The sequence below is a fragment of the Pezoporus flaviventris genome, unplaced genomic scaffold, assembly GCF_033815535.1.
Source record: "Pezoporus flaviventris isolate CSIRO_AGI_PZ_B2104156 unplaced genomic scaffold, CSIRO_AGI_Pfla_v1 ptg000158l, whole genome shotgun sequence".
In the NCBI taxonomy this organism is placed as follows: Eukaryota; Metazoa; Chordata; class Aves; order Psittaciformes; family Psittacidae; genus Pezoporus; species Pezoporus flaviventris.
The window spans coordinates 194216-214007 of NW_026892706.1; the positions used below are offsets into that span (position 1 = coordinate 194216).

Genomic DNA, 19792 nt, shown 5'->3' on the forward strand with positions numbered 1-19792 from the left:
GGTTCCTTCTGTGTCAGCGTGTTTGTGTCATTGAGCAACCTGCTCTAGTGGAAGGTGTCCCTGCCTGTGGCAGGGGGTTGGAACTGGACGAGCTATAGGATGCCTTCCAACCCAAACCAGTCTGGGATCCTATGACTGCAGCTGCTTTTCCAGCTCAGCCGGGCAGCCAGGATGTGAGAGTGTTTTGGGAATGGTCAGTGGACAACTCCTGGACATTGCCACATGCACTAACCCAGCCATGCATTTCCCTTACATCACCGAGTGGTTACCAGTTAATCCATAAGGAGTGGGGGGATGGAGGAGGAATTATTCACTCTTTACATATTCATTCTCTATATTCAGCCCAACCCCCTGCCTAGGCAGGGGTAGATTTTGAAAAGATTTCAACTCATCTACACAAATGAGACCCATCATTGTTTTAGTTGGCCAAGTGCTGGCACGTATTACACCGGTACAACAGCAGCAGGTAGCAGCACCATCTCCTACTACACACAAACACTGCAGAGCAACTCCACTGTCTCCAAAAGCCTGCAAGGAGAACAATGCAGGTTTTCCCGGGGCAGTATCAGCCGGGAAGCATGTGGCACGCACCGTGGTTTTGCTAACACACCAGCTCAGCCTTCAGGTTGACATATTAGGGTCAAACTGAGAGAAGACATACTACAGAAGTGGAAATTTAAGGGAGGAAATACCGGCTCGGCAGCCAGCTCCCCAGGGACGGTGGTTCTATTGTATGCTTCACACCAGAGACAGGAGCATGTATCTTTTATCAGATGTAGAAGGTGAAGGAGGAAACTAATTGTTGAAAGGAGGGGGGATGGCAAGACAGAGATGCAAGAGAATATCTTATTGCTGAAGGGAGTGAAGATGCTGGCTCTGGCAGACCAAAGAGCAGAGGGGATGGATCGATGCCAGCCTGCAGCTCCAAGAGGCTTTCCTGACTTCGGTGTAATGCAGCACAAAATCCAGCTTCCTTTTCCCCCCACTTCTCCCTCTCAGTGTGAACACTTTGTGTTTCTTACAAAACCCAAACTCTTCATGGCAATGCAGGCAAACAGAAGGCTGCCCATCTTCACTGTGCGTTTATTGTGCTGCCACTGGTACCCGAGTACCTGAGGCTTGAGGGTTGGAGGCAGCGTCTGTGCAGGCAGCAGACTCGCTCCAGCCCTCCCTGCTGGATCCTGGCAAAAGTGTGGAGAGCCAGCATCAGCAACACCTCCTCCTCAAGGAATAAGCAGCTACACTTGTGAATAATACTACTACGTGACCAAAACAAGCTGCAGCTTGGTGTGAAAGTCCAGAACTTACATAAAATAGGACGTTCCCAGCGCTGGGAAGGGATGAGAGCACAGATCTCCTCTTTCTCCTTCATATAACACGTGCTGTGTAACTCATCCCTAAAAACCTCATCAGTTCCTGGAATGCAGCAGCACTGCCACAGCTCGGGGTGGCCTGGGTGACCACGATGACCAGTAACACCTCCCAGGTGGGCACGTTATGGGATTACCAGGGAATACTTAACCTGAACATCTGTTTTACCTGCAAGATCAGAAATGGTAGCCACACATCTGGGAAGCAAGGATACTATTTATGTCACTCCATCGCTTTAAAAAGCATGAGAAACGTTTGTTTTCTATTGTCTTCAGCCAATTCTCTGGGGTGGCAAGATCTCTTTTTCACTGTCCCACTTTAGCAATATTCACATTTTCAGTTCTCTTTAATGTGCAGATTTTTGGGTCTTGCTTAAATTCCTGACTATGATCCTTATTACAGGCAGGAAGATTTTGTTCCCCTTTAAAATCAAGTATTTCAGATTCAGAAGGTGCTGTTTACCAAACATTACCTATGAAGCCTACAGAAGACTCTTGAACTTGGGAACTACACAACATGCTCAGTATGATTCTGGCTTCTGTTGGATGTGTTTGAAACTGAATTTGTTTCCAACGTACATAGGCAAACCTTGCGTCAGAGGGGGAAAGGACACATCTATATTGATACTGAGCATACAAGAAGAAAGTATTCTTTTTGCTTTTGATATGACAACATACTTGCTCCCTGTATGCTCTGACAGCTCAAGATGCTGCGTGTCCCCTCTCCTGGCAGCACCCATTGCACTGTCCTGGAGCTGCCCTCTCCTCCCTTCTCCCACCACTTGGCTGTGGAGCTAGAGATTGAAATGGTGGCAGAAAATCCAAACCCAAAGTTTAAGAGGCTAAAAAATGGGGGAGGCATCAGCACAGAGCACAGCAGGGAGCAACACTGATGGTGGCAGGAGGGGAAAGAGCCCTCTTGATCAGCTTCCCCTCGGGAAAGGGTGACGGATGGTGTGACACACCATGTACATTATACATGAGCCTACTCAGAAACCTACCTGGGGCTGAAGCATCAGCTGCAGAGAGGCATGCATCAAAAATAAGCTTTTCAAGAGTAGCTCGAAGATGAATAGTTTTTATTTTCTTTGCTTTCCAAAATCCTCTTAGGATGTTAATGAAAATGTATTTATAAAAGTAAACCTGACAATGCCAGATCAACACGGGGGAAAATTCCAACACCGGCAGTATTATTCTCCATACTGAAATATGGAAACACGGCAGAAAGATAACAATAGGCAAGATCCAGCTTCTGCAAACAGCTCAGACCCTTTCACATCACTTACAACCATGCCTGCTATTGACTGTGTGCACCGCTCCTCATAATTTCATACTGCTCAACCAATTGCACCCACAAACCACCGAGTCATACATCTAACTGTACAATTCACCAGCAATCACTTACCTGCTTCATTATGTATTTTAAAGCCCACAACCAGAGCTCTGGCTACGGCCATCCTCAAAAATCAGGGCTCATCCCGAAAGGTACAAAATATTGTCGAGAAGACCAGAATCATGGAGCCATGCTAGAAATAACCTGTGCTCTGGGGGGTGAATACTGCTCTGCCAACCATCTGCAATGCATCAGCACATTTATTCATTTATAAATCCTGTTCCAAGTCCAAAGTCATCAAAAATGACTGCTATTTCTAGAAAAATTCTGTCTGAATCCTGAAGTGATACAGAATCAGAGAATCCCAGCCTGGGTTGGGTTGAAGGAACCTTAAAGCTCCTCCAGCTCCAAGCCCTGCCACAGGCAGGGACCCCTTCCACTGGAGCAGCTTGCTCCAAGCCCCTGTGTCCAACCTGGCCTTGAACACTGCCAGGGATGGGGCAGCCACAGCTTCTCTGGGCACCCTGTGCCAGCGCCTCAGCACCCTCACAGGGAAGAGCTTCTGCCTAAGAGCTCATCTCAGTCTCCCCTCGGGCAGGTTAAAGCCATTCCCCTTGGCCTGTCCCTACAGGCTCTTGTCCAAAGCCCCTCTCCAGGTTTCTTGTCAGACCCCTTTAGGTATCGGGAAGCTGTTGTAAGGTCTCCCTTGACCCTGGTCTCCAGCTACTGCAGTGTGGTTTTGAAGTACCTCAGGAGAAACTCCCGAGTCTAAAGCAACGGGAAAAAGTGGAGCTGGGGAGAGGGGGAAGTTGCTGGAACCCCAAAGAAACAGCAAGTTCGAAATACTTACACTGTCCACGGCCAGAATTTTGGCCCAGATGAAGACCAGGAGAGGCCTCAGCTCACGAGCTGAACTCTGGAGCAGCTTCAGCACATAGGGGAAAATGCCGACAGACAGGGCCTGGGGGGGAGAGAGCAGCAAACGCTGGTTAAGCACAGAGGAGAAATGTGGCAGGAAACAATTCCATCCATTTCCAGCAGGGAGGGGATCCCTCTGCATCCCTCTGCCGCTCATTTTCATCTTGGATGTCACCAGATATTTTCAGACTCATTTGCTCCACGGAGCCTCAGAGCTAATCTAGCGCTCGCTTTGGCTCCTTCCAGCCTGGGCTATTTAATGCTCACGATACGCTGCGCTCTCCTCAGACGGGTCCAGTTGCTCTCCCAAGTAAACATACTGCAAAAGCTCAGTAATTGCAGCCTTCCCACTGGAAATGAAACGGGCTTCTTGCCCTGCACAGAGCTTTTACCCTGCTTTTTCTATGGGAGCAGAGGCTCTCGCAGGAGGACGTGCACCACGCCGACAATCACACTGACTGCTGCCACACTTTGTCAAGTGCAACGTAAAGGACATGCATGGTGGGGACTGTGCTCACAGCACGGGGCCTGGGGGGGTACATCTGAGCACCAGTGAGGTCTATAGAGCATGTCACAGCCAGAGCAAGGGCTGTGGCTGAAGTGCAGCTGCGTTTTGATCCCCAGTGTTTATAATCCAGAGGTCTTAAAATCCCCTTTAACACGTATTTTCTTCCTACCACAGAGGGCTAAGCTGTCTGTGAACTGCAGAAGGGAGTCTTGGCTGAGATGGAGGAGGAAAGCAAAGAAAACCTCTAAAAAGTCCCATCAAGCTATTCCATGACCAGCTGGTGGTTTGTCTTCATTACTTTTATCAACAAATAGCTCCATTTACAAGTGTTTGAAACCACTCCTCTGTTTAATTCTTATTTATTATCTGCACTGCGCTAGCCACTTTCCCAAATGCAGAAGGCAGCTGCTGCCTTCTCAGAAGAGCTTATAAAATCCAAAGACCAAACAGATAAAGGAAGAGATGAAAATGATGCAGGCAGTAAGCTGAGAGAGCAGATGATAAACGTACGTGCTCTCTTTCTGTTATTTATTTGACATGACAAACCTTCTTATTTGCCCCAGATGTTCCCTCCCGTTTTGTCCCTTACAATATTTTACACTAAACTATTCCCAAGGAACAACTCCTTGTTTAATGCAAATGAACAGCTACCCAGCCTCTTTGATTAATACAAACCACTTTTCTTTTAGTGATGCTCGCTCCATTTCACACACATGAACACATAAACCACTGGCCATTTGTCAAACCTGTGGAGTATCTTCCCCATGTTCCTCCCATAAATCACTTGCATTTATCCCCTGCCCTGAAATAAACCCGACATTACAAGACAACAAGCAACATCCACGCACCAAGCTAACGGCCCACGGACCCAGGTCCAAAAACCTTCCCAGCAAATCCAGAGCCCGCAGCCGGTGAACCTGGCTCAGCAGCACCTGCAGAAGACAGGGAGAAGGGTTACTGCAGAACAAACACACATCCTTGTGAGTGCAGAGCAATGTAAAAGGACCTCAGGGCTGCTCCATCCCTTGGAACAAGCACGGCCTGAATGGCAAAGGCCATTGTTCAGCCAGGCTGAACCAGCCCAGCTCTCTCAGCCTGTCTCTAGAGCTGCTCCAGCCCTCGCAGCATCTCCGTGGCCTCCTCTGGACTTGCTTGAGCCTGCAAACATTTTCCTGGGAACACAGTTATCCTCCATCTCCACATCACTGCTCCACTTGTTTTCTCTGCTAATTCCCCTCTCGAGAGCAGTGGCTCCAACGCAGCAGCCCCTGTGGATCTCAGGTACTCTCAGTGTTCCACCCGCCTCTCCCCAGCAAAGCAGGAGCGTGACTGTATCTGCACGAAGGATCCAGAGGTGAGCAAAAGGCTCAGCCTGCCATTACTCAAAAGAGCTCAGAAGCAGAAAAAGAGGCTTTGCTTTCCTTGGCAATCGATGTAAGAGACTTAAGAGGGAAGCAAAAGGTCACATTAGTCGTTAATAAAAATCTCATTAAACCGGAGGCTGACGACGCTAATGAGGTGGTAGTTTACTGGCTTATACCCACCCCAGTGTGAAATATTAACAGGCAGACTTTCAGTTCTTAATCTCCTTAACAGATGTAAGATATTGGAATGCAACATTTAATCCTCAGTTTAAATTGAGAAACATCCCTCAGCACAGGGCTTGGGCTGAGAGACTCGCTGATTTAGCTCCCCAATTCCACCTTCTCAGTGCTTTTCCACACTGCATATTCAAATTAAATTGTTTTTTCACGTTTGCTATTGAAGAATAACTAAATTACTTGGCTCATGGTTCATACTATCGATGACTGATGCTAAAGATGTGCAGAAAGAGTCCAGAAGAGGACAACAGGAAGAAGTGTTAACTACTGCAACAGTTTCACCCCTGAATATCAGAGCTCAGGCTCAGGTCATAAGAGAAAGGATTTTGGTCGCCCTGCCCTACTTGGCACCAGCCTGTTCCATAAACTCACTACAGAACTTGGCATGATAATCAATGTGCTTTAAAGGTGCCCAGCACAGGAATAACAGGGGCAGCTGGTTGAGATTAAAGCAGTGCTAGAAATCAGGGCACAGGAAGCTGAAAGGACAGAGAGGAGCAGGTTGGACACTGGGTGCTTACGCAGGCAACGGGGAGGCACAGGGATAACAGTGCTGCTGGCCCTGACCTTCAGAAACAAGTAAATCCACAAATTCTGTCAGAGCTGGGGAAAACCAGATGTAATTGAAAGGGATTGCCAGGTGACGATGTAAAGCCACATCTCAACAGTGCCAGCATCCCACAGACCCCTTAACCAAATCATTTCCTAATTTGAGAGCTCCGTTTTGTTACTTTCAAAACCCCCAAAGCCACCAGCTTCCCCCAGGCTTCTACGTTCCCACTTTCCCAACTGATCTGCAGAATAACTGGAAGCCAAAACTGACACAAGTTCTAGAGACGTGGGTGAGGATGAGGGAGTCTGTGCATGACTTATGAACCTCTACTGAAATGACGGACTGGACAGAGCACTGCCTCATGTCCCACCCTGACGTTTGTACACCTCTGCTCCTGAACAGAGGATAGGGAACCTAATAACGTCCACACACACAAGTTAGAGACTAGCCAGGACACAGGAGGGTAGCTCAGAAATAAAAGTCCATGTTTCAGCAGGCATCTCCAAGCAAACACAGGATGGAAGGAGGAGACTGCAGCAGCGCTGTCCCCAGGGCTGTCTGTGGGACAAATGCTGCTCTCAGTCACATGCACTGGAGATGCTGTGGCAGGAGGTTCCTCCATGAGGATGGAGCATCTGCTACTCAGGCTGTGCCTACACCAGCTTCTCTTTGCTGACTCCTCTCTTCTGTGCACCAGGACAGCACCTGAGCGCAGCCTGTCCCATGCACAGCAAGAATTTGACATGGAAAGCAACTTCTGGAAGTCAATTGAAAGGCCATTTACAACGGACCATGTCCCTGTCTGTGCCAAATCCATGCACGGCTGGCAGCAGGGCCCTGGCGCTCAAATACTGTCTTTTCCCAGGGGCACATCCAAATGGAAAGCAGAATCAGCCTTTGTTAGGCTACAGCAGCACGGTCTAAGCGCACTCCTAAGGGATCAAAGCAAAAAGACACCCCAAAGGGGTCTGAGATGCCCTTCCTTCCCTCACCTGATCAGTTGGTCTCCGATTCAAAGGACCTCAGACCTGTTACCAAGCAATCATGTTTCACTATACAATTAATATGCTTTAATTATAATTACATTGTCCTGGCTCATTTTGCTCCAGAACGAGAAGCCAGCTGACCTCTCAATTCCACTGCAAGGTTAAGCTCCCTGCAGAGCCCTCTAGAGCCAAATAGTTCACTGGAAAGCAGCAAAGTTGGTGCTAGAGCAGAAGCCTGCCTTCTCCCATTGCAGCGACAGAGATAAACCCTACATCTCTTTATCCAGCTGATCTCTCAAGGCTTGGGAGGCTCAGGGAAATTAAGATTTGGTTTTACAGAGATTGATGGTGCTGTCAGTCACAAAACAAGCTGGTAGCTAACAGAGGGCAGGCGAGTCTTCACACATTTAGTGAAAGGAATCACATATCCTTCTAAAAGAGACTGGAACCATGTTCCTTCAAACAGAAAGACCTTAAATTTTGCTGCCTGGTAGAGAAGAGACCTCAGCTGCCGTGACAAGGGTTTATATTTCTGTCAATACAAGCTCCTAGGGAGGAGAGGGCAAGAGCAAATGACAACTGCAATATGTGCCTTGCCATAACACTGTTTGAAATGAGGGGTTCTGTTTCTAGTAGATTTACTTCTCCTTTATACTTATGAACTTTGTCTAGACTGAGCAAATGCCTACCAGAACTCTACATTCCTTCCAGGCATGGTCTTCAGAGACTTGTTTCTGTGCTCTTGCAGCAAAATTTCAGCATCCCATTAAGGGGAACACTTTTCAGGCTGTACCAGAGAGATAAAGGAGCCATTTCCAAACTATTTACAGTGCAGTAGCTTCCACTTTCTGAAAACACAGAGAAGATAAAAGTCTCTGCCTGATGGAGCTGGCATGCAAGAGGAGATACTATGGGAGAACACAACAAAGACAGGCTACTCTGTGAAAGTCTTGCTACTTCAGAGAAAGGAGGAGGCAGCAGAGCCCAGTACTGACACAGAGTGAAGTTATGGGGGAAGAAAAGCACTTTGCCTTCATGCGCACAGGTCTAACAAACACCCAATCAGCTGTAGCTCATCCTGCAGGAACCCATGTGGTTTCTGTGCCTGCTGGTACCCAGGCTCTCACCTGCAGGACAATGGGGAGCTGCTCCGGGGGGTTGCGGTTCTCCACACCCATGGTCAGCCAGACCTGGAATGCTGTCAGCTGCTCTGCAAAGAAGGGGCTGTGCTGTTGGAGCAAGGACAGGAATGCAGACTTGAGTTAAAACCAAAACCAAACACAGTGAAGCAAACAGTCTCAGCACTTACAGACTCACACAGTTTACGGGTTCCAAAACCTATTTCTTTTAGCTGACACGCATTTCACAGAATCCCAGAGTGCTCTGGGTTGGAAGGGACCTTAAAGCTCATCCAGTCCCAACCCCTGCCACGGGCAGGGACACCTTCCACTAGAGCAGCTTGCTCCAAGCCCCTGTGTCCAGCCTGGCCTTGAACACTGCCAGGGATGGGTTACTTGGTGAGATCTGACAGCCTGCAGCACATTTAAGTCCTGTGAACCTGCTCAATGCACAGAGCATCTCCTGTCTCTCAACACCAGCAGTGACCTGACATTACTCCCCAGAACATTCCACTGCCCAGCGCACGCTCGGATGGTCCCTGGGCACACCAGCATCCCCCGCCAGTGCAGCAGTGCCTGAGGAAACACTCCTTTTGCCATCCATCACCCCAAGTATGGGATGCGAGCTGGGTATGAGAAATACCGACCAAAGCACACAGCAGCTGCCAGCTAGAAATCCACAGGGAACAGAAACCGAGTGGGAAGGAGGCAGGGGGGAGATGGGAGGAGGGAGAATGAACCAACCCAAACCCACCAGAGGCCAGTGGCTCCCCAGGCACCCCCGGGCGAGGCCCTCCTCCACCAGGTTATCGGATTTTCCAGGTCTGAGTAAGCAAGAACACCTAGAGGACACGCAGCAGTCAGACACACGTGGTTTACGATGTGCTGCTGAAACAAACCAGCCCTGAGGAGATCGCTGATCGCTTTCTGCAGGGCCAGGCTGGACTCTCAACCCGCAGCGTGGCTGGTGAATGGATGGCAGCAGGTAAAGGTAATGCTGTGACTCACCCGGCCGCCTGACACCCTGGACACCGAGAGGTGCTTCTGCCAGCCTGGATATGAACCAGGCTGACTAAGCCCACAGTGACCCTTTCCCTGCCTTGCGCTGAGCAATCCCTCCCAGGATTACTGCTGGCCAGCAGCAGCTCACCTCCTCTGCCTTACAACAACACATCTTGATGGGCATAAATCAACAGGTTTGAGGGCAAGATGTTGATTAGAACACAAGAAATCCATCAGAGACGTGTCTGCTCCATCATCTGTCACAGTGCAGAGCTGAGCCTTTTCCACTCCCTCCCAAACCAGCAGCCAAACCTCCTATCCCCGTGTCTCAGAGATGTTCAACAGGTTAATACTTGTCCCCTCTCTGCAGAGCAGGCACCTACATGGTGTTAATCACACTGGATTTTAAATGGAAGCATAAGGAATAGCTCAGAAGAGGACTCAAGCCCAGCCAGCTCACAAAGTCCGAGCTGTGACAGCATGTTGATAGCTCTACCCACTGCAACTTCTAGCCAAAACATGCAAGAAATCACATCTGTCATTGAAAACCTACTTTAAACTGGGCACACAGGATGTCAAGGCATCACCCAACTTACCCTAAAGGCAGTTCCTTCCTCTATAATTGTAGGTAATTGGGAAAGGCAAATATCAACTGCAAGGTCCCAAGCTTGCCTAGAGGAAAAGAGAGAAGGAAGAGAAGTTATCACTGGTTAGCCCTGAGTAATATTAAGGTAAACGTAAATCCTGATCATACAAGTATGTGGACAAAGCAATGTTGTCTGAGTGGCTTAGAAATGCTTAACATTCCCTTCTTCTAAAGACAAGTATACCATATAAGAACTATTCAGATGAACAGTGAGAAGGTCTGGTCCAGCATCAGGCTGATGAACAAAATGTGGGCAAGGTAAAGAGATCCCTGGCTGAAGTTCACAGACCCTGCTCCTCTCTGTGATGTAGAGAGAAGCCAGAGTGAACTGAAGTCCTATTATACACCTGTCCTCATGCAAAAATAGATGAACTCGACCCTGGATTAGCTCCAACCCACGACCCTTCCACACACCCCTCTGTATGGACCCAAACCCTGGCTCGCTCTGTATTCCGGTCACAGCAGAGCAGCTCAGGTAGGTGCATTCCTCCTGACGGGCCCTCCAGCCCACAATTCATGGCTACACCTACACCAGTACCTTAATTCCCCCTTTCCACATCCTCCACACAGCTGCCGTGTCACTGCACACGGCGCTGAGACAAGTGACTCTCTCTCCAGTAATCTAATTCCAAGCTGGGTTTTGCATGGCAGCCTTGTTAGAGATCAGCTCTCCATGAGTCACTCCAGGACGTGCTAAGCCAGGAGAGGAAATACTGAGAGATTTCTGTTTTCACACTTATCCCCTATACGATTTAATGGCTGAAATCTTGTAACTGGCAATATTTTAGTGCTACAGTTGTCACAGCACTTAAATTACACACAGCGGCCAAGGAACCTGATTCAGTGCAAACAAAATGTGCTGCAGTCTGCTTCAACAGCCTCACAAACTCAAAAACCAAACTAAAATCCATACGTTTAGTCTCCAACACTCCTAAAACACTCCTCAAAAGTGAAACCGTTACTTTTTACCCCAGAAACAATTAGCCCACCTCTATCCATTGATGTTTCACACACACCTCTCATTTTAACACATGAATTAGTGCACTCTGAAGGGCTGAGTTAAACCACCATCCGCTGGGTTTCTGACACAGAAGGAACTAATTTGCTCCTCAACCACATTTGCTCTTCCATGGCTCATGGCCATCATGTGGTAACATCAATATACTGAGCAATGTTTCTTCTCCCAGGAAGATTTGCAGACATGAGGCCATAGGTTATAATCAATACAGTGTGCTTTAGTTACCTGCTCTAATAAGTTCCTAAATCACACTGTTTGGAGTCAAACAAAGGCCTCCATTCGAACAACCACCACATGAAATCCATCCAATTAGTCTAACTGGAGGCTGTTCTCAACTGAAAACCACCACCCCAATTAGATGGAAGAATAAACTTAAAGGCCCTTGTATTTTTCCTCCGGATTCAGGAGATGCAGCTTGGTTTAGCTGCTCCAGACCTTGTCCCTCTGTTTCTCACCTTCCACTTGACAATATGTTGCCAATATAATTAAGAGGTAATCAAGAGATAATCGAAGCATGGCAAGAAATATTCCCCCCATGCTCAATAAAGACCCATGCTGCAGAGAAACTGTTTACACAGAGCTGATGAAACAGAGTTATTCCTGGTTGTGGCAGAGGCAAAGTCAATTAGTGCACATACAAAGATTGTTTCCTTCAGGTAAAGAAGGAGCATTTCTGACTTCCAGGTTTCTTGAAGGCACGGGCACCAGCACCTACAGAAATTCTCTCAAACACTAAAACCCATCAATACCTTGCGCCTTTGAGAGATGTTTTACTAGACAGGAGAAAAACAGTTTAGAGATCAGGGACAACCAGTTTGATTTTGGCTGTCTATAGAAGGGTTCTGCACAGGTCATAATACTGCAAAGGCACAGTGCTAAGATGCCAAGCTCCTCACTGTAGGTAAGAAGCACTAACGCTGCTATAAAAACATCTAAAGCAGCCCAGCAAGGCCAAACCTCGAAGGTTTTAAGTGTTATCAGAAAGAAGAAACTAAAATTTAAGAAGATACTTTAGTAGATTAAAACAAAATCTTGTTATGCTTCCAAAACCAGCCAATGCAGCCACATGAGCATCACTCAACCTTTCCAAAGAGTAACCACCAGCATGAAGTCTGAACATTACTGCTTACCCAATCTAGTGCTGCCGAGTAACACCAGCTGTGAGAGAGACTTGAAGTGATTCTCCAGCCTTTCAAACCAGCCCAGCACATGGCTTGGGAGGCTTTAGGTTGCCCGTGAGCTGCCCCACAGGTAACTCCCTGTGTTGGTGATGGTATTAAACAGCATTACAACAATTAAAAACAAGCCCTGGATGAATGGTAAAGGACTAATGCCATGGAAGACGTGAGGGAAACAGAAGGGGAAAACCACTTGTTACAGTCCTGGTGAAAATAATGGCTGGTGGTGGGGAGGAGGAGCAGTGATTGACTGTTTTAATATGCCAGGGGGAACCAGAAAGGTGGGTAAACCATAGACATGCTCACTGAACTAATATTCCACTTCAGCACACAAACAAGAGATAAATTATGGAGCAGCAGCGAACAAGGATGGGTGGTGTCGCACCCTCCCAGTGATTTATGAAAGCCAGCCCAAGAGATCACTCCTGCTCTCCCTTCCCTGCAGAGACTGCTCTTTGCAAAGCGCGGTGGAAGATCTGTTTTCATCACATCAGGTACAAAAAGAGCTTGGCAATCCCCCCACATTGTTCTTTCCTCTCTTTACTGTGCCCACCCAACAAGCCTGGGCCTCCACCACGACAAGAGACACTGTCCACAGGGCAATGACCTGCTGAAACACTGCAGTGCTCCAACTGCACTAAGTTATGCTACTAAACAAGGTGTGTGTGTGTGGGGGGGTGTTAAACTATGTTATCCTAATTGCTCTGTAGGTACAACAAATGGATCGAGCACGTGCATAAGAAGAGAGAACACCTCCCCTTTGCACCCCCTGTTAAGTCAGAAGCTATTACACACTTAATGTAAGGTTACTCAATGCGCAAGACAGAAGGCATCACCCTGCACAAGGATACTGCACTTCAGATTACATGAAAATTAAAAATGAAAAGGCATTTTCCATAATCCTACAATAAAAATTAAACAGGGAAAGAGCTGCCCCGAAATCCATCACTAACTCCTCCCACGACAGAAATACTCATCTAATTTGTCTCTATATTCTAATTTCAATTTCTCTTACCCTCCAGCACAAAGTCCCTATTCATGCACCCCAGACTCCATCTATCCCCACTCAGCCCAATCCCAGCTTCATTACAGCAGGAGTGCTGAAACTGTTAATAATTTAACGTAAGCTCATCCGTGCCTTTATTGCTTGCCAGAGGTGCTGCAAAGTTTGGGCTTTCAAGCAAGGAACAGACAGCTGAGGGTTCCAGCTCTGCTCAGTGGCCCCTTGATGGGGCAAACTCAGGAATCAGCTAGTAAAGGAAGCCCACAGTGACGCTCTAACTGCAGAAATGAAGCACAGCTGGAGAGGTGAGCATTAGTCTTCCTTCAGCCACATGTATGGTGGGACCTGCAGATCATGAAAGCACCTTTTCTGACACTCGTTTCTGGGCTGAGTCAGTGTCTGATGCTTGGAATCCTCATATCACGTGTTTTTATAACGTATTCTTGTTAACTTTCTCTCTTCTGGGAACAGTCTGTATCATACTGCACCACACAGGAGATTGGTGAAAATGAGTATTTCTTACTGGGACAGTCATGCTGAGGAGCCACCATAGAGAAGCTGAGCTCCCCGTGGTCCTGGGGCTCAGGTGCCAGGGTACCCGCGTGGCTGGAATGGTGTTTCTGGAACCATTACATGCTTCAGACTGTATCAAACATGAGGGACAAGCTTCTTCATGTTTGTTTTTCCTGCAAGTACAGTTCAGCCAGGGTCCCTGCTTGATTGGACGTCAGACTTCAGCTGATTCTCCTGCTCCTCAGTGACACTGGGAACTCCCAAGGCCCCTCCAGGGATCCGGCTGGAAGCTGCTCAGACACAGGTGTCTGGAACAACAGCTACTGCTGTGAATACTTCGTACAACTCTGAAACCCTCCTTTCTTCTACCAATGCATTCCCCTGCTCTAGACACAACTTAAAGCACATGCTTTGCTGCTTTTGTCCATTGTCTCCATTAAACCATCCATAGTCCATTCATGGGTCTCGGAGACGTTAAGACGAACACACAGACACACAGAAAAATCTGGTTAAACCAGCAGTGTAATCTGAATTAATCTCATCCTTCAAATGCCAAGCAGTTCCAAATACCCTTTTGAACAACCCCTCCTTGCTGCCATACACAGCCTCTCCCTGTAGCTCAGAGACTCCTTTCTCTGAGCCAGCCGAGCAGCCCTGCATCCATCCTGCCACACTCCTCCAGCTCCTCTCCCACCTTTAATTGTGTTGCTACATTATGGTTTTCTTTTCAGCCAGAATTCCAAGCTTATTTTATTTGCAGTGTGTTATGACTTACTTCCAACCCAAATCTCATGATCACTGTACACGCTAGTGCAATATTTCTCTAATGGACAAATCAAAGCTCTTCCAAAGCATAATTAAGGTACTTTGTTTTAATATACGACCTGTGTTAGGAGATATTTCCAAATGCATTATTAGGCCTTTTCAAAGGCTGTGAATATAACTTGCTGGCAACAGCAGTAACATATAAACCATAATCCATCACAACAGAGATGAAGATGCTGACAGAGCATCAGGCCTCCTATTCTTACTGCACAATAGAGGGAACAACTCTGGAAGTTGAACAGTACAGCCAATCGATATATATTAATATTAATACCTGTATTATAGTAGTGCCTGCAGCAGCCAAGAACCTACAGTGCGAGGCACCAGGCAAACACAACCCAGAGGCTGTGCCCGGGAGGATTCATGCCTGAGCAGGGGAACCAGAGAAAGCCAATACAATAAGAAAGACACAACAGGAATATGTCAGAGCCCAACAAAGAGGGCAGGGTCACCGAGATGAGCTCTCCTGCTTCCTAAACACAGTTCTCTTGGTGAAATGAAAAGACTGGCAGCTTGTGGGTCAGATTTTCCCTTAAAAGTTTTCACTTTTCCTCAACTACTGGGGTAAAGGGGATGATGAACAGGGAGGTGAGAGTGGTCTCCCAAGCGAGCTGACAGAACAACAATTTAATAGGTCAAAATTGTTAAAAGTTGTTTCCAAAGGGCTTAACCAACAGAACTCCGACCCCCTGCAGCCCCTGTTCCACCAGGCCAGATCCCCAGATCATGAGACGTTGGAGCATGACTCGGGGGAAGCACCCAGTTCCAGTCACTATCCCAGCTGTGAATGGGGAAAACAGCTTGTGTCCAACAGCACAACAGATAATAACACAATAATCCCACAGTGCCTTTGTGAATGGAGGAGAAAAGCCCGGATGAGTGCCCAGAGGATAATGGAAAAGAAGAGGATATATGCACATATGCAGTGGGGAAGCTACAACAACACTCCACCACTTTGACTGTGAGCAGTAAGTTAAAACCCAAGTGAGCATCGCTGACAACCCAGCAGCCAGGACTCGCTCCCCAAAACACTGACATGCTGGGAATGGAAAAAATTAGTGAAGAGCCTCAAATAAACCAGCAGCCAGCAAACCCTTGCTGCATCATCCACCATGTAACGATGCGGATGCGGATGTGGATCCAACGCGACCACCAAGTCATGTTGGAAGTCTCCCTTCTTTCCAACGCTCCTTTGGCCAACTCTCCTGCCCTCCAGCCACATCACCGAGGTTATCTGAACACTAAAGTGGGTTTGGAGGCTGCAGATCAGGGATCCATTAGAAAATTCTTGAATGAAAGGTGACAGATAAGTGACTATTTTTAGAAAACATTTAAGCAAGCCCCAAATTAGTTTCTAAATCCGTCCCCGCTGAAAGTTCACACTGCTGAACTGAGCCACCCCTGACAAAAGTGGAATTTTCCCTTTGCCACATTTGCTTCAAACTGCACATTTTTTGGAGGGCACTGAATAAAATGTGTCAGAGGATTCTCTGCTCACTGGCTGCCTGCTTTGCGTTTGGAATTCACAAGGAAAAGAGCCTTGTGGGTGACTTCTCCTGAGAATTTCTTCTTCTAGTAAATCCTAAAAAGTAGTGATGATGCTGTTAACCTGTGGTATGGTCTGGGGAGCTTTACAGAGGTATTTCCAGCACCATTCTGCAGCAGGAGAAATACAGTACAAGGAATGGACATCTAGAATCCATCATGCTACCATGCAGCTCTATAAGATAGAGAACGAGATCCAGTGATTTCTCCTTTCATTCCTGCGGTTCAGCATGTGAACAGTAACACCAACTCCACGTCAAGCCATACTCTCATAGGAAACCAAAATACAGGCTTTTAATACGCTGGCAATAAGAATGAATTATACTCCCATGAGGAACTGGAAATAGAGGCTTTTAATATGCTGGCAATGAGCTATAAATAACTCCAGAGATTTACTGGTTTAATTTCAACATCTCTGCAGTCGTGTTCCACCTTTCTGCAACATGGTTCTGCTGCTTGAGATGAGCCACATCCAGCAGCAGCATCACCTCAGAGCCACCATCTGAACTCTGGAGGGCTCTGTGCTCCTCACTGACAAACAGCCCAGTCCCTCATGTCACACAAGGTGAAGAACATAATTCGCTGGGTACAAGCTTGCAGCACACTTAGTGAGGCTGCCCAGCTCCAACTACTCCATCCAAAGCCTCCCTGTTGCCTCCACTCTCTTCAATAATTAAAGCAGCCTCACAATTGCCAGCAAACGCCTCTGCAGCGATAGCTTCCACCTGCAACTGCTGGGGGGCTCTGTCGTTAGCTCAGGGAAACCATGCCATGATTGCTGCTATCAGCCCTGCACTGATCACCATCACTCCATACGTTCCTTTTCCTCCACAATTTTATGGAGGAAACACATCAAAAGTGCAGGCAGATTAAGCCCACTCAGCTACCTTTACCTGTTGTTTTATTAGCCTTTTGGCATGCTACCCAGCTATCATCATCTCCTACAGGAACTAAGATAGCTTGACTGTACCAGCTTCTACTTAGCCAAATCTTGTACTGTTCTATTCTTAATCATAGTGAATAAATAAAAGCAAACATTTTTGGTATTACTGTTATTTTTATTATTATTGTTCACGGGACATTGGTTTGACAGTCAAACCCCCCTTTAAGAGCGCTTCAGTAACGGTGCCACCTCCACTTCCATTAATCATCCTAAAAGCACCACTAAAAGTTGATGAACTCTGCAGCAAAGAATTTCTTCTACTTCAGCATCCCAAGTTAAGAATTTTTCCTCAAGTCCTCAGCTCTCCCCATCCTTCCCAATCTGTGATCAGCTTTGCTTTGGGAAAATAAAGGTAACAGATGCCCAACTTTTCTATTTGGAGGGAAAGACTGGAGTGACCTGATGCTGCTGTATCACAGAATCACATTATAATTATGCATGCACAGAGATGGCTATAACGCTGCCACAGGCTGTTTCAGTTTTGATCCTGGCTAAACCAGCGAAGCACTGTGCAGATATCAGCAGTAACAATCTTTCATGACTACAGAGCCCGAAATCTCAAGGCACCAGCACGTGCCTCTGAAGCCACTGGCTGTCACTTACCACATGGCGTGCATGTAGGTGGGAGGCAGGCGGGGGCTGCTCACCGGGGTGCAGTTGTAGGATCTCATAATCCTTTCTGCCAAGAGAAAGTTCCGAAACAAACTGGCCACAAGCAGGTCCTGCCTGAAGAGCTTCTGGAAAAGGTCTGCCAAGAGAGCACGCGAGTTACTGGGTGTGTGCCTCCATAGCTTCAGTGCCTCAGGAAACATGCAAAAATCAGTTAAAACACAAAACCATGTTGACATCTTATTCCAGTTTGAAGGACTCTACACCAGCTCTGCAGTGACATGCTGTAACAACTGCTAAAAGGAAATCCTGCCTCCGAGTTCCCTTAAAGCAACACAGTGACTCCCCATTTTACATTAACAGAATCAAATACTTTTCTATATCAGGTTCTTTTTTGCCCTTTTAGATAAATTCCCTTGTTGGTGTTTCAGGCTGAGTTTTCAGAAGTTACTGAGGAAGAAGAGGACCTCTGTGCGCTATTTAATCAAGAACTACACACCTGTAAACTGGCAGTTGGCTGTGCTTGTAAGAAGCCAAAAGGAATCCTAAAAGATAGCAAATGTGCTCTCTTCCATAGAGTCAAAGATGAATTTAGGTAGTGCTGAGCATTAGGAAGAGTGTAGCAGGAAGACTGTTCACACATTTGGCCACCCGTGCTCCAGAGTTATCAATTCAAAGCACAACAGGAATAGAGAAATGGGATGAAGTTACTGGTGGGGAACCCAGGCTGCCTTACCAGCAAAGAGGAAAGAACCCTTCATTTGTGATACTAACACAGGCTGGAAGAAAACAGATTGCTCTGTACAAGTACAGCAAGAACGAGAATCATTCAAGCTTAAAGCAATCATGTTAGCACTAGAAAAAGCCCTTCTGGTTTCTAATGATCAGGTTGCTGAAATGCTTCTGGTAAAAAGAGTGAATTAAAAAGTTTAACTAGCCTTGAGATCCAGTCTGATCTGTGCTCTCCATAGCAGGCTCTCATGTTCTCCTCCTGTCAGTGCCTCATTTATCTCACTCTTCACCCTTGTACTGTGAATAAGCGATGCTCGCTCCTGAGCGGACTCGGTTCGCCTGCCCAAGCCTTACCTCTAGGCAAGACGTTCCAGGCGATGGTGTCTGTGATAGCGGTGAAGATCCAGTTCAGCTCCCCCAGGGGGGTTCTCCTGTCATTCAGTCTGCCCGGGATCCTACAATGGGGAAAAATTCCATTGCCTGTTAAACCTTGTGACACGCACCCATGCACACCTCTGAGGCTCAGTCAAGGCCCACCAAATAATTCCAGACCTTAATTCTTCACAAAGAATTCATGTTGCTGACAGACTCCCCTTATCCAAAGTCTATTACATTTGAATTTGCTTGGGAGATGAACTGCCAGATAAAGGATGATAAAGCAGGAATCATTTACAGGTAACTGAGCTAAAGGAAAATGTCTGGGAAGGCATCACAGGGATGATGCGGAGCTCTGCGATGCAATGGAAATGCCTTTTTTCTTCCGAAGTACCACCCAGCTTCATTTTATCCATTATTCACTTCTTGCTGAAACATTTAATAATAAATATTGCAAACCACTTGCTCACCACCTGTAACATCCCTGTGTAAGAACTCCTGAGGGATCATATTCCAGGAAAAAAACAATTATTGTTCTTTAAACATTTATTATTCCAAGCACCAACACGCCATTCAGCAGCGGTGGACAGCGCTGTACCACCAGGAATCTTCTTGTTCCCAGGATCCTGCTTTTGTAGACTGAAACAAGTCATCCAGGAGCTGAACAAAGATCTCATTCTGTATCTGCTCACCAGTGAGGTCCAAAGACACTACAGGACCAACATGTAATCTGATTTCTGTGATTGCAGAGACTGAAAATCAGGCTGCCCTAACCCAAAATCAAAGCACACAAAGCTGTTTAAAGGAGGAAAAGCTGTGAGCTGGTCTTCAGCATCTCTCAGCTTCTGCCTCCAGCCTGACCAGCTTTCCTCACTCACTTCCTAACGCTTATTTGCTGCTCCTAAAAACACAAACAAGAAGGAAAAAAAACCACCCACCCACCCACCCACCCACGATGAACAGACTCATCCTGGGCTCTCTTATTAACACTCAGCCACTCACATAGCAAATACAAC

At 47.0% G+C, this 19792-nt stretch overlaps 2 protein-coding genes across 5 annotated transcripts in view; one reads left to right on the plus strand and one right to left on the minus strand.

Moving 5' to 3' along the window:
- SGSH (N-sulfoglucosamine sulfohydrolase) overlaps positions 1 to 19792 on the plus strand; it is a 294044-nt gene that overhangs the window by 129041 nt on the left and 145211 nt on the right. The window lies entirely within an intron of this gene.
- Positions 1 to 19792, minus strand: part of RPTOR (regulatory associated protein of MTOR complex 1) — a 113273-nt gene that overhangs the window by 48094 nt on the left and 45387 nt on the right. For all 4 annotated transcript variants that reach the window (XM_061479960.1, XM_061479959.1, XM_061479962.1 and 1 more), the window contains exons 8-13: positions 18756 to 18856; positions 17664 to 17808; positions 9986 to 10061; positions 8397 to 8498; positions 4978 to 5061; positions 3554 to 3664 (exon numbers count right to left, since the gene is read on the minus strand). In XM_061479960.1, the coding sequence (XP_061335944.1) occupies positions 3554 to 3664; positions 4978 to 5061; positions 8397 to 8498; positions 9986 to 10061; positions 17664 to 17808; positions 18756 to 18856 (619 nt within the window). The remainder of the gene's footprint in view (positions 1 to 3553; positions 3665 to 4977; positions 5062 to 8396; positions 8499 to 9985; positions 10062 to 17663; positions 17809 to 18755; positions 18857 to 19792) is intronic.